Source organism: Vespula pensylvanica, chromosome 8 (assembly GCF_014466175.1).
Source record: "Vespula pensylvanica isolate Volc-1 chromosome 8, ASM1446617v1, whole genome shotgun sequence".
Lineage (NCBI taxonomy): Eukaryota > Metazoa > Arthropoda > Insecta > Hymenoptera > Vespidae > Vespula > Vespula pensylvanica.
Window position 1 is genome coordinate 8,357,310 of NC_057692.1, and position 13,539 is coordinate 8,370,848.

At 28.8% G+C, this 13,539-nt stretch overlaps 2 protein-coding genes across 2 annotated transcripts in view; one reads left to right on the forward strand and one right to left on the reverse strand.

The window, feature by feature from the left end:
- Nucleotides 1–5,402: 5,402 nt before the first annotated feature.
- Nucleotides 5,403–11,147, reverse strand: LOC122631163. The gene is made up of 11 exons (XM_043816487.1): nucleotides 11,051–11,147; nucleotides 9,672–9,750; nucleotides 9,437–9,584; nucleotides 9,075–9,266; nucleotides 8,554–8,662; nucleotides 8,255–8,446; nucleotides 7,588–7,658; nucleotides 6,517–6,732; nucleotides 6,116–6,307; nucleotides 5,820–5,928; nucleotides 5,403–5,605 (listed from the first exon to the last, which is right to left on the reverse strand). The coding sequence occupies exons 2-11, from the start codon at nucleotides 9,745–9,747 to the stop codon at nucleotides 5,408–5,410; spliced, it is 1,503 nt and encodes a 500-aa protein (XP_043672422.1). The 5' UTR covers nucleotides 9,748–9,750; nucleotides 11,051–11,147; the 3' UTR covers nucleotides 5,403–5,407.
- Nucleotides 11,148–13,292: 2,145 nt separating this feature from the next.
- Nucleotides 13,293–13,539, forward strand: part of LOC122630872 (acetylcholinesterase-like) — a 70,231-nt gene continuing 69,984 nt past the window's right edge. The window contains exon 1 of the mRNA XM_043815876.1: nucleotides 13,293–13,428. The gene's annotated coding sequence lies outside the window, so the exon portion shown is untranslated. The remainder of the gene's footprint in view (nucleotides 13,429–13,539) is intronic.

Here is a 13,539-nt window from a genome sequence, read left to right on the forward strand (position 1 = left end):
TTAACAAGTACATGCATATATGGATAGTAGTGCGTCGTGAGTTAGTATAGTAGTATGTGGTATATGTGTATGCATGCATGCGTGTGTGTGTGTGTGTGTGTGTGTATGGACGATTGTCAGTTTGTTAAATAAAATCAAGATGGCATCTTTAACGTCATTCAACGTGAACATTCGATGATTATTCGGAAATTGAAAATGGTCCTTACAAAACTAACTTACGAAAGAGATGTACTCCGTTTAATTCCGTTAACTTGGCCGAAGACATAATATATATATATATCTATATATATAATGGGTGTATGTACGTGCCAAGAGAAGACATCTGGAACGTAAGTATTTAATAACATGTAAGAGAGAAAAAGAGTGAGAGAGTGAATGAGAGAGAGAAAGAGAGAGTGAGTGAGAGAGAGAGAGAGAGAGAGAGAGAGAGAGAGAGAGAGAGAGTGACTCACGATCGCGCTTTATAATTTATTACCTTGAATGCATCGTCGGGACTTGTGATCTATCGTGAGATCGTCTTTTGTACCATAAAAAGAGATTAAAGTAAGTGAAAAATGATCGATCGATCGATCGATCTATCCGGATTAGTTAAAAGGTGCTGTCACGATCGACGAGACAATTATTGCTTCTTGAATCAATATGCTTCGATTTTGTTTCTTTTCTTTTTAACAATCTTTTTCTTTTTTGTTTCTTCTTCCTCAGACACAACACACACACACATACACACCTTTTCTTTTCTTTTTTTCGCGTTACGTCCCATACAAAATAGGTCAAAGAATAATGCTTATGCTTTGGTCATTTTCTGTATTTCTTTTTTTTTTTCTATATTTTTTTTTCTTTCCTTACTTCTTCAGGCCGTTCGTTCATAAAAGCTTTCCCGTATGTAGCGTATATGACTTGAGCGACAGGTACGGACAAAATATGAACTACAAGCGCAATAGGGAAACGCTCTCCCTATCTCACTTCCCTTCTCCCTGCACTATGCGACTATTACATCGGTGTATTGCTTGTGGTAGGTTATTATGCTCGTTCATAATCTAACAATCGAGTTGGACTATGATAGAAATTTTTTTGTTTTAAAAATAGTAGTTATTATTAAATTAATTAAATTATTTGAGAAAGGTAAAAGAAAGAAAAAATAAAAACATTTGATAGATTATACTTCTTCGAAGATAGATTAATTCGAAAATATTTATTAATCATATAAACATATATATGTATATTATCATATATATATATTAATCAGATATATATATTATTTCTTAATTTATAAAAATATCTAAAAGATATTCAATTCTGCAATTAGCACGATATATTGCGATGGAATATAATATATAATATATAGATATATAAAATATGGCATATAATATGATATATAATATATAATATATAAAATATAACGTACGAGAGATAATAACAATTAATAATAAAAAGAAAATCGTTCGTATCTTGAATTTTGTAACATGTGTATATAATGGTGAACATAAGTAGAATAGAAAACTTAATCTAAAATAACAATAAATGAGAATAAATAAGAATAGTAAAGAAGAAATGAGTGCGTTTCTCTAATAAATTATTAAAAAATTCTATTATATCTAAATCTATTTATCTATCGAAATATTATTAGCAATAAACTAGTAAACTGTAAATATTTCAAGGAAGAAAAGATTTTGGAAACGTGATAAGTAGCTATTTGCTTGTAATACTAATCTACTTTTCATTTAATTAGATTTCGATATATAGCAAGTAGTATGGATCCGGGTCTCACCACATGGAGGTTGCTGCTTTTGAAGATCCACAGGCTCATTGACGATGATTCTATTATAAAATTTGCGATATTACACGCGGAACTTACCAAAAATTTTAGTTCAACGGAATTTTTCGACAGAATCAATGATAACTGGAGGAGATTCGCTCTACGTTTATGAATAACCGAAAACATCCGTAGCTTTCGAAGCTTCAATTACCACACTATTAAGTACGACTGTTCGTACTTTTCAAAATATCGAAAAATAAAACGATGTTTACGGTCAAAGGACTTTGAAACACCCACACGTGTGATGCCCGCATGTTTTCCTTATCCTATACGTACAAAAAAAAAGGAGACATATCTTCTCCTTAGCATATAATGCGGAAAGATTCCATAAGTAAAAGTGTTTCTGTAAAAGTTGAATAGCTCGATTAATGAAAATTAATTTAGGTTCCTAGACGATATAATATCGGATTCACGCCGATATATCGAATATTCGTCGCAGATGAATCCATCCCTTGATGATCTAGTTTGAAATGAAGAAAGAGAAAGAGAAAACGAGATAGGAGATAAGGAGAGAAAAAATGAGAAAAAAAGAAAGAAAGAAAAAAAGAGAAGAAACACAAAGTTAGTGGCGAGAAAAAGTAGAAAGTAAAGAATAGTTAGAGAAGAAAATTAATAGGAAATAGAAGAAGATTAGTAGAGAAAGAGGAAGAAAATTAATAGAGAAGAAGATTAATAGAGAAAGAGAAGAAGAGAAAAAGAGAAGGAGAGGAAAAGAAACTGGGAAAGCACGTGAAAACTAAGAATGGAACTGAGAACAAGAGGTGGACATCTCGAAGATCGTTTTACCTAAGCAAAATTGAAGTAAATAAGTATCAAAATCTAGCTCGATTTTTCTCTATCGATAGAAAAGGATTTACTCAAGGCCTCTTACCAAGGATCCGTATCCTAAGATTATATAAAATAAATATCTATGAATAATATTAAATAAGAATTAATTAGAATTAAAATTAATATAAATAATAATATTAATATAAATAAAATAAATGAAGCGATTTATTCTTTCTGTTTCGAAAGATTGTTCGTTCGTAGATGTAACTTTCAATTTTATTTCTCCTACAATTTCGTTTTAATAATAATCTTAGTATTTACATTTGTATTATAAAAATTTTATCGTTAATAAAATAAATATTAAATAAGAATTTTCTAATCCTCAAGCTTCCTAATTTTCTAATCTTCGAACTTCTTAATCTTCTAATCTTTGCACTTGTTAATCTTCTCTAATCTTTGAACTTCTTTGAATTTGACTTCGAACACTCGATTTCATCTTCCTCCAACATGATCAAGAACCGATTAGTTACATGATTAACAATCGCGGTTGTAAGAATAATTCTTTAAGTATTATTCCGTTATCAACGTAAAATAAGTTAAATTATAAAATGTTTAAATTTTCCCACATGGAAAGAATAAATTTTTATGTTTACTCGTTGGAATACAAATAGAAAACTGAATCGTTAACGATATTCGATAAATTTATTGAAATATTAAATCAGAATTATTTTATATTTTACGCGTGTTACGACTCTTCTAACATTTATCGAATTTATTATCAGTTGAAATATCAGTTTATTGTATTTCGTCTATATCTTTATGCCGTTTAAATAAATATAAAATTACTGAGAGTTTAAATTTTTAAGCTTGTACGTTTGGAAAGATATAACTCCGATGTTTACTCGTCGGAATGTGAAAGAAAACTAATACGATAAATATCAAAGTCAGTCAATATTTCGTTTTTGTTGATTTTACACGAAGGCAATTAATTTTGAGAGATTGAAATTTGCGCGTATAAAAATATTAAATTAAATTTCTTTTACATTCAACATCTATTACACGAACTTTGCTTTTAATGTTTAGATAAACGTATAAATTTGATTATTATAAATAATTGTTATATAACTTTTAATAACTACTAGGATTAATTACAATGCTTTATATATCTTAAATGAATGAATTTTAAATAATCGATGGAATTGTTTATTTGTAATCCGCGAGTTAGAAATAAGACAAATGCGATATTTATTGCTTGAAATTCAATGATAAACAAACAAATTATTGGTTATCTTATCAAAGTCGCTTAAACCACTCTGTTTCTCCGTTATAATTTATGTGACTGATGATTAATGAAAATGAGTATTAAAATTCGTATGGATTGAAATGTGCGATAGAAATTATTTTATTTTAACGTTGAATTAAGGCCTAGACGATGTTCCGATGAAAATGCATTAAAAAAATATATATATATATAATCTTGATTATTACAAATTATTATTATTATTTGATTATCAATATTGGTAGAGAACACTAGTGTTATGTATATTTTAAACGAATGTTAAATAATCGAGGGAATTGTTTATTTCTAATCTGCGAGTATGATAAGAAAGGTACGATGTTTACTGCTTGAAATTCAACGGCAGACTAATTGTTTGTCTCCTATTATCAAAGTCTCCCAAACCCTTTCTTACGTCGTTATATATGTTTACATCGTTGATCGGTAAACGAGAACGAAAATAAAATTCGTATATATATAATTGAAAATTATTAATTAATCAAGCAGACTTCTATCGGAAAAAAGAAATAGAGCTGGCATGTTTACCGATCGGCAAGCAAGTATTTTCTATTTTTAGCATAAAAAATCATCTGTCAAAAGCTCATTAAAATGTCAGAATGAGTTATCGTGGTTATACCGTGTAAGCATCGCGAAACGCGTTACCTTGCGTTTGAAATGGATCAGAAAATCTGAGCATCAGTTTACATAGGACAAACGAGAAGGCAATCGTCTAGTTCATGGAAATATAACTCACACCACTGGAGCGTTTACATGTAAAATCAGTAGTGGGGATGCATGCTTTTTTTTCTCTTTAGCCACAAAGTTCAAAGGGCGCCACTGTACGAAACTTATTTTTTTCTTCTACTCCATGAAAAATATCGAGTAAGACGCGTTCACTTCAACAGTGAGCTCAAATCGTAAACTTTTTATATAGATGAAGGTGTCATTTTAAAAATAAAAGTTTAAACGAGAACATAACTTTTTTAAAGAATTTTTCAAAGAGCTTTTTTTTTATGCAGAAATTATTTTCGAAAGAAGAACGATCTTTTTTCAAAGATAACAATGCTTTTTGAAAAATTTGAATCCTTCTAAATCAGAAATATGAATCATTGATGAATATCCTTAAAAATAGCCAAAGCAAAGTGTATGTTATATATCATGAGAGTTCTATCGCGCATGAAAATAGTATTCGAATTCTTTCGAAACTTTCACGGAAAGAGATTCGATATTATCTCCCAAACAAAATATTTCTAACGTTACGTGTTCGAAAGGCACGTGTAAATTCGTTCGTAAAATATTTGCACGTTAAATTATTAATAAATTCCAGAAAAAAAATGTTCGAACTCGCGAGCCACGAGAAAACCGCCATTTTTTCCTCTTTATTTTTTCCTTATTCTACTCGTTGAGAAACATCTTAAATAAGGAGTTTGGTGGGTATAAGAATTTGTTTTATTTCATATTTTCCATTTATATATATGCATTTATTATAATAAAAAGAGATGCTATAGATACTACAGAAAAGAAAGAGACGTTATTTTTTTGTTTTCTTAAGGACGTATAAGATCTAACAAATCTTTGATAGATTTGTTACCTATAATTTGGTTGACTTTTTTCAATGTGATTTCGCTCACTATTATTCCTGCTTGTACTGGATATTTTCGAATAATTTCTGGTGCCTTTTCAGATATCTTTTTACTAACTTCTTTCGAACGTTTTTCGTTATTATAAAGTCCAGTTACGTTTAACTAAAAAAAAGAAAGAAAGAAAGAAAAAAAAATATCGATTATCGGTATAGAAGAATGCCGTAATAACTACGCTTTGTCTTCAGTAGATATATTATCGACTTATGTTATCACTTATGAGTCAATTTTCTAAATGTCGAACTTCAACTCATTATAGTTAATTATTCATATAGTATCGTTGTTCACTCTTACAAAATTAATTAGTAAAGAAACTTACATCAAGTGATTTCAAATTTACGGTCGACGTAATACTCGATACTTGTAACTTGTTACCTTTCGGGCTCATACGTAAGTTACAAGTAACATCCAAACCTTTAATTATTCCACTAAAATAAGGTTTAGAATAAAAATAAAAGTTAGGTTAATAAATGTTTTAAAACACGATATTATATAATCAACGAACGATATCCAACGTAAAGAGAACTGTAATATCGACTGACGAAATTTACCGACCGTACAAAGTTTTACTTTACCATCGATAGATATTCGTGAGACGTTTGATAAATCACTTACACGAGTTCACCCTTTCCATAAATCGGATATTTGTTAGCTGCGGTCCCATTAATATCGTATTTGGATCTTGTAGTGATTTCTTCCCAATGGAATCCTACTTTAATCTGTAATCCTACTAGCATGAATTTACCCTCTTTGACTTGATAATTCGATAAACCGGATATGTGAAGATTTTTTAAATTTGTATCAGCCCTTATAAGAGAAAAGAAATTTTCATCGAATTTATAAATGATTTATATATATATATATATATATATATATATAATGTATATTAATTTATATATATAATTAATATATAAATATAATGTAATTAATTAATATATATGTAGATTAATATAATGTAATGTAGTTAATATATATATATATTTCTTTTCCCAAAATATCTTACAATTAAAACTTACGAAATATAGGATAAATTAACGTGAAGGGTTTCTTCGACTCGATTGTACGGATCGAACACAGGTATTTTGAGAGACTCATTTCCTGTTTTCATTACAGTCTTAAATCTTTCTAAGAAAGGTTTCATGTTGATACTATAATTTTCTTTCTGTCCATGCGCGAAAGCATGATAAGAAATGAAAATTACAGTGTATATTATGATCGAACGAATCATTTTTCTGAAATAAATATATAAACGTATAATTAGATAGGTTCATTAAAGATTGGCGTATAATGTTTATTGTTATTATTTGGGATTGATGGATTAATATGTATACTTATCATACATACATACAAACATACATACATACATGTATATATATATATATATGCATGCATCATACATACACCGTCTGTCCAAAAAGTTCCGTGACTAGATTAATAAAAAATAGAGAAATGTTAAGATGGCGGTTTCAATGCTTCAGGTCTTTTACATAGTCTTCTCCTACTCGAGCACAATGTAAAGAACATTCATACAAACATGTGATATTGTCAGAAAAGTCTTTCTTTTGGATGTTGTTCAACTCTCGTGTCAATGTGGCTTGAATGTTGAATATGTCGTCAAAGCATTGACTCTTTGTAAATTTTTATTTTGGGGAATAAAAAGTCATTCGGCACTAAATCGAATATGCAGGGTAGTTGAGAACTGACACTTATTTTTTCATTAGAAACCGGTACAATTGCAGCTGTATGAACGGGCGTGTGATCACGCAGCAAGAAGAAATTCGTGATACGCACGAATGTATAACATCTCAAAGAAAGAATTTTCTGACAATTTCACATATTTGTATAAGCATTTTGTGCGTTCTATTCAAGTGGGGGAAGACTATATATAACACCTGAAGCATTGAAACCGCCATTTTAACATTTCTTTATTTTGTATTAATTCAGTCTCGAAATTTCTGGACGGACACACACACGCGCGCGCGTACATACATATATACATATATACTCTGAATGATTACTTAATAATCTACATTAATTACTTCATGTATATATGTATATTGAATTAATTATAATTGACTTATACTTACAGTTTCGATACGCTAATTAACAATTCTCGAAAAATATTAAGAAAAGTATACACGATGACCGCTTTTATAAATCGCCGTTATCATAAATCTGAAGGTAACAACTTTTTATCGGATACGATATCATTAGTTATGATTGCATCGTAGTTAAAATTTATGTACATGTGTGTGTGTGTGTGTGTGTGTGTGTGTGTGTGTGTGTGTGTTGTGTCAAACTGAAAATAAGTAAAATTCTTAAATTTAGAATAGAACATTTCCGATATACAGTAGGTTTAATATTCCTAAATGATTTAAAAGATTAATTATTCTTTTTCGAGATATTTTAAACTAATGCGTATGTATCTATGTATATTTTTTTTTCAGATTGTAAAACTGCAAGGTACTATTAGTTACTACAAAATTTGTAAGATTAACTAATTGCAAAAATTAGTCTAAAATATCTCTAAAAAATGTTATTTATTCTTGAAATCATTTAACTTTTTCATTAACTTTTGGTTAATTTCGTGTATTTTACCTTCGAAGAAAGATAATTACAAAATACAAAATGTATCAATATTTTATGATATTATTATGGAAAAAAAGTTACCATTTGTATTCATTATGTATACATATACAAAGAAAAAACCGAGAATGATACGATCAACGACTTAGGTTTATTTTTTTATTTTTAAGAAAGAAGAGATATCAGATCCATCCAACTTTTGTTCTTTAAAAAATCGTTGATGATATTCGTAACTAAAGTATTGAATTTTTTGGTTACTTCTACTTGATAATCCTCAATCAATTGCGGTGTTATATCGGAGATCATTAAGCTTACGATCCTTGATATTTCTTTGTCGTAAAATAATCCAGTGATATTTAGCTATAAAATCGTTATTCGAATTAGTGATTACAATCGATAGAACAAGATTTTATTTAACAAGAAATTAGTCGATTATTATTCATGTCGTAATATATTACAATACTTACGTCTAGTTCTTTGAGTTTGATCGCCGACTCGAAACTATATACGTATATATTATCATCTCTTGTTGAAAGACTCATGTTCACGGCTATGTCTAAACCTTTCACGTTTGCCCTAATAAGAAAAAAGAAAAAAAGAGAAAGATAAACAGAGAGAACATGAAAAACGTAAATATAATTTTTGTCGAGATTATAAATTAATATATAAAAAGAATTGTTCCATTTTAATTTGATAAGAAGTCGATCTATCAATCGAAATTCGTATCAATAAGAGAAGAAGACGAAAATTTGAAAATCTTATTTTTTTTTTCTTCTTCTCTTCATACTTTAATTATTAAATAAAAATTATCTTTTGTATGTCTGACGAAATATAATTATTTATATAGTCGATTTCATTTTTATATGAATTAATATCGAAGTATATGTAGATACGAATCGATTTATCCATTTATCTTGGACAACAATGAATTCTATTATTATTATTATTGTTGTTGCTTTATTTTTTTTTTCTTTTTTATTTGACTTACTTGACGGCACCAAAACCGTATATCGTTAAAAAGTCCATTAAAAACCCTTCTAAGGAGTAATTGGTAACCAATTTGATCGTATCCCATAACAAATGTAGGTTAATTTCAATTCCAATGAGATTGAAGTCTGCCTTGATGACCTTGAAATTAGACAATTCGTCGACCTCGAAGAATCTTAGGATTCCTTCCGCCCTTTCACGAGAAAAGAATATTAAAAAAATTAAAAATTAAAAACAAACTGTTCATGTTTTATTTTTTTAATTTTTTTTCTATCGATTGCCATATCGTTTTATGTGTTATATTGAATAACAACAAAGAGTCGTAAAAAAATGTACACGATTATAAATTGAGTAAGTACTTACTTAACAATATGCTTTTCGTCAACTTGATACATATATCGTTTTAATTCGAAGGGATCTAAAACTGGAATTCCAAGGGTTTTGTTTCCATTTTTCATAAGCTTTTTGAATTTGTCCATTGTGATTGTAGAGTAAGTGGTAATAATAGAATCTTAGAAAAGAACAAAAAAAAAAAACGAAAAGGATTCAGTTTTCTTTTGATGTCTATCATTTCTTTCTAATATTTGTACAAACTTACCCCCTGTATCACCTCCGTATGCCAAACCATGACAGGAAATCAAAATGGTTGCTAATATTATCAATAAAATTTTCATTTTCTAAAAAAGAAAAGAATAAAACAATTTATATATTATTACTTTATTATTTTTCTTTCTTTCTTTCTTTTTTTTTCTTTTTACTATATTTTGGTACGATATTAGAATTTATTTATCGTGAAAATTCTAAAATAACTTAATATATACGAATATTATTTGTTATATTATTCATTTTTTGTTTCTGTCTGATAAATTAATGTTTATTTATCGTAAAAATTCTGAAAACATTCAATATATATAATTTAGTATATTATTTCTTTACTGTTTCTCTCTGACGAACTAATATCCCTTTTTATTTAAGAAAATTCTGCAAAAATTCAATTTATTATTATTATCTTGCAATAACGTAGATAAAAAAAAGAAAAAAGAAAAAAAAATACATAAAACAATTTGTTATCTCTAAGAAAAGGTAATCCCAAAATTATTATCAAATATTTCCGAGCAGAAAATGACATCACGATTACGATTTGGATCGTACGTGTTTTTTACTTGATTGACGATAACAAACATTAATTTAAAAGAACAAAAAGATATAATTACGTATGTTACCTTTCATCAAGCACTTTTAAGAAAATTTAATTCAAAAAATTTTATATAAGAAAAATTATTAATATTAAATTATAATACAAGTAAAATACTTCGAGTTACGGTTTTCAAATGTCCCGAGTATATGTAGTTTTGATGCTAAATAACGAAACTTGTTAGGGACAATAATTGTTCGTCGTTAAAAAACAAAGAAAACAAAAATAAAACTGACGAAAATAAAGGAAAAAGAAAAAGAAAAATAAAACGCGCAGTAACGTTAAAGACTGAAAACTCAAAACATCGCTATCATAATACGTGCACGTTTCTTTTTATCATTGTTTAGTCATTGAGAGTTAATATATCAATGATTATTATATGTCTAAGTTTACGTTTCTATATTATTATCGAATGTTAAAATATTAAACGATAAACCTGGTCGTGAGTAAAAATTCGATACTTTTATTTTTTCTTTTCAATTTATTTTCCATTTCTTTTTTTTTCTTTTAACTTTTATCAACGAATAACATCGTATCGGATTGTTAAAATTTTCGATCATCGATGATTATTATGTGTTAATAATTATCTATAAATTTTGTTGACTTACTCGATCTTGCACGATCAATTTTTATCATTGTTTTAACAAGGTATCATATGTATAGAACACTTATTATGTTTCACTTAAATCGCGTGACTTACGAGTTATATTATTTATATTATTATATATATATTTTTCTTTCTTTTTTCTTCTTTTTTTTATTTTGTTGAAATTAATACTCACTGTTCATGAATGTATAAACACTGGTAAGAACGTCGATTGGATCTCGTCTCGATGAATCGAATATTAAAAAAAGTATTTCGGTCTTATATATATACACACACACACACAGGCAGCTAATATCTATCATTTTTTGAATGTAGATTTTGTTATCGGATTGGTTATCGCGTAAGGTTTATCAACGATAATTTCGTTATTTTTATTCGACAAGAAGTGGGTATACCGATTTTCGTATTTTTTTTATTCCATTGTCTCCTCGATCGAAATTAAATTTATTTAATTTTTTACGAGCTATGATCTGACAATGTTTGAAAGAACGAATTTTAACAAAACTACGATCGCCTTATTTGTTTGTCCTAATTCATTCGAAAATTTAATCGTTAAAAATGTTAATTTTATTGAATTTTATGTGACAAACGATAGTACTAATTTTATCAATTAATTTGAAAAAAAATATTACGATTAGATAGTAACCAATGATTATTTAACTATACTCCATTATTGAACGCATCGATTATCAAAATCAGATTGATCTAACAAACAGCAATGTTATATCTTTTGAATTTTATATAAAATACGATAGTACAAACGAAGTTATCAGCAAATTATTTATGTCGTAATGAATAAAAAGATTTCACAATTAGACGGTAGTTAGTGACTGATTAACTATATTAGACTAATTTACATTAAACTCGTCGATTATCAAATTAAATTGATGTAACAACAGGATGAATGGCTGCGACATAAATGTCGTGACCAAGCAAAGAAAAAAGATTTTTCTTGATTGGACAGTAATTAGCGATTAACTATATTAAATTATTAAACACGTCAATTATCAAATCAAATCGATGTAACAAACAACACGAGAGTGGCTGTGACCTAATCTAATCTGACAACGAACAAAAAGATTTTTCGATTAGATAGCAGTTAATGATTAACTATGATGGGACCATTAAACTTCGATTAATCAAAAACTTATTTTTTGTAAAAGTAATAGAATAAAACTCGTCAATAATTTAATCTCTCTGTTAATTATCAAATGCATTATAAATATTAAAGGTATAAAATCAAAGATAATAATAAAAATAACAACAACGGCAACAACAACAATAACAATAACAATAGCAATAATAATAACAATCACAATAACACTAACAGTAACAATAACAATAATAGTAACAATAACAGTAACAATAGCAGTAACAATAACAGTAACAATAATAATAATAACAATAATAATAATACTAATAACAATAATAATGATAATAATGATGATGATGATGATGATGATGATGATGATGATGATGATGATGATGATGATGATGATGATGATGATGATGATGATGATGATGATGATGATGATGATGATGATGATGATAATAAACAGGAGAAAAGGTAGACAAATACAAACAATTAATTAATAGAAGAAATACAAAGAATATGTAAGAAAAACCAAATCGCTATAATCCCTCTTCTGGTAATATCTACAACTGTTATAACACATAACTCGTTTACACAATAGGTAAAACAATTCTCCGACTGAGTAGGGATATGCGCGATTAATACCAAAGGAAAAAAGAAATCGATTATATTAAAAACATGTAGAATAGTTCGATAATTCTTCAACCAAGTAACAATAGAAATTACCTTGAAACTTAATTCAATTCGTTTCAGTGGGGACAGTTTATCCATGGAGACGAAAAAGAGATAGAACGAGAGAAAATAATATTACTAATATTACTACTAATATTAACTACTAATACTATTACTACTAATAATAATAAAAAGAAAAAGAAGTAGAAGAAAGCGTTGAAGTAGTCATACTGGATTGGAAAAATAAAAAGAGGCAGAAAAAAGAGAGAGAGAGGGAAAGAGAAAAGGATAAAAAGAAGGGGATGAAAAGAAAGAAAGAAAGAGAAGGTATAGAGGGTGGGGAAGAAGAGAAACATAGAGAAAGAATGTGTGTGTGACTGTATCTGTATAAGAGGGAGAGAGGGTGAGAGAGAGCGAGAGAGAGAGAGAGAGAGAGAGAGAGAGAGAGAGAGAGCGCGAGAGGAGGTGATGCGGTTGTGGTAGAGGGAGAAAGCAAGTACGAGCGAGATAGAGAAAGATATAGAGAACGAGGGAGAAATAGAGAGAGAGAGAGAGAGAGGGAGAAAGAGAGACAGAGAAGGGGTGGTAGCAAAAGGGTGAAGTGGGGTGGTGGCAAGAGGGGGGTGGCAGAGCAGTTCACTCTTACTAGCCGTGACTCGACTCGTCAGTGCGGCCTGAACGGTTAACCGGCCTACTTCTCTCGCGCTCTGCTCGTTCTCTTCTCTGCTCTCTCTCTCTTTTACGTTATCTCCCGCGATTGCGTCGGCCGTTATCAATCGCCGTAAAACGTTGGTGCCGTTCTTCCGACGATTATATATTATTGTTAATAATTATATCCACAAACCTTCTCCTCTCCTCTCTGAAATACGTCGATATTATATATATATATATATATATAT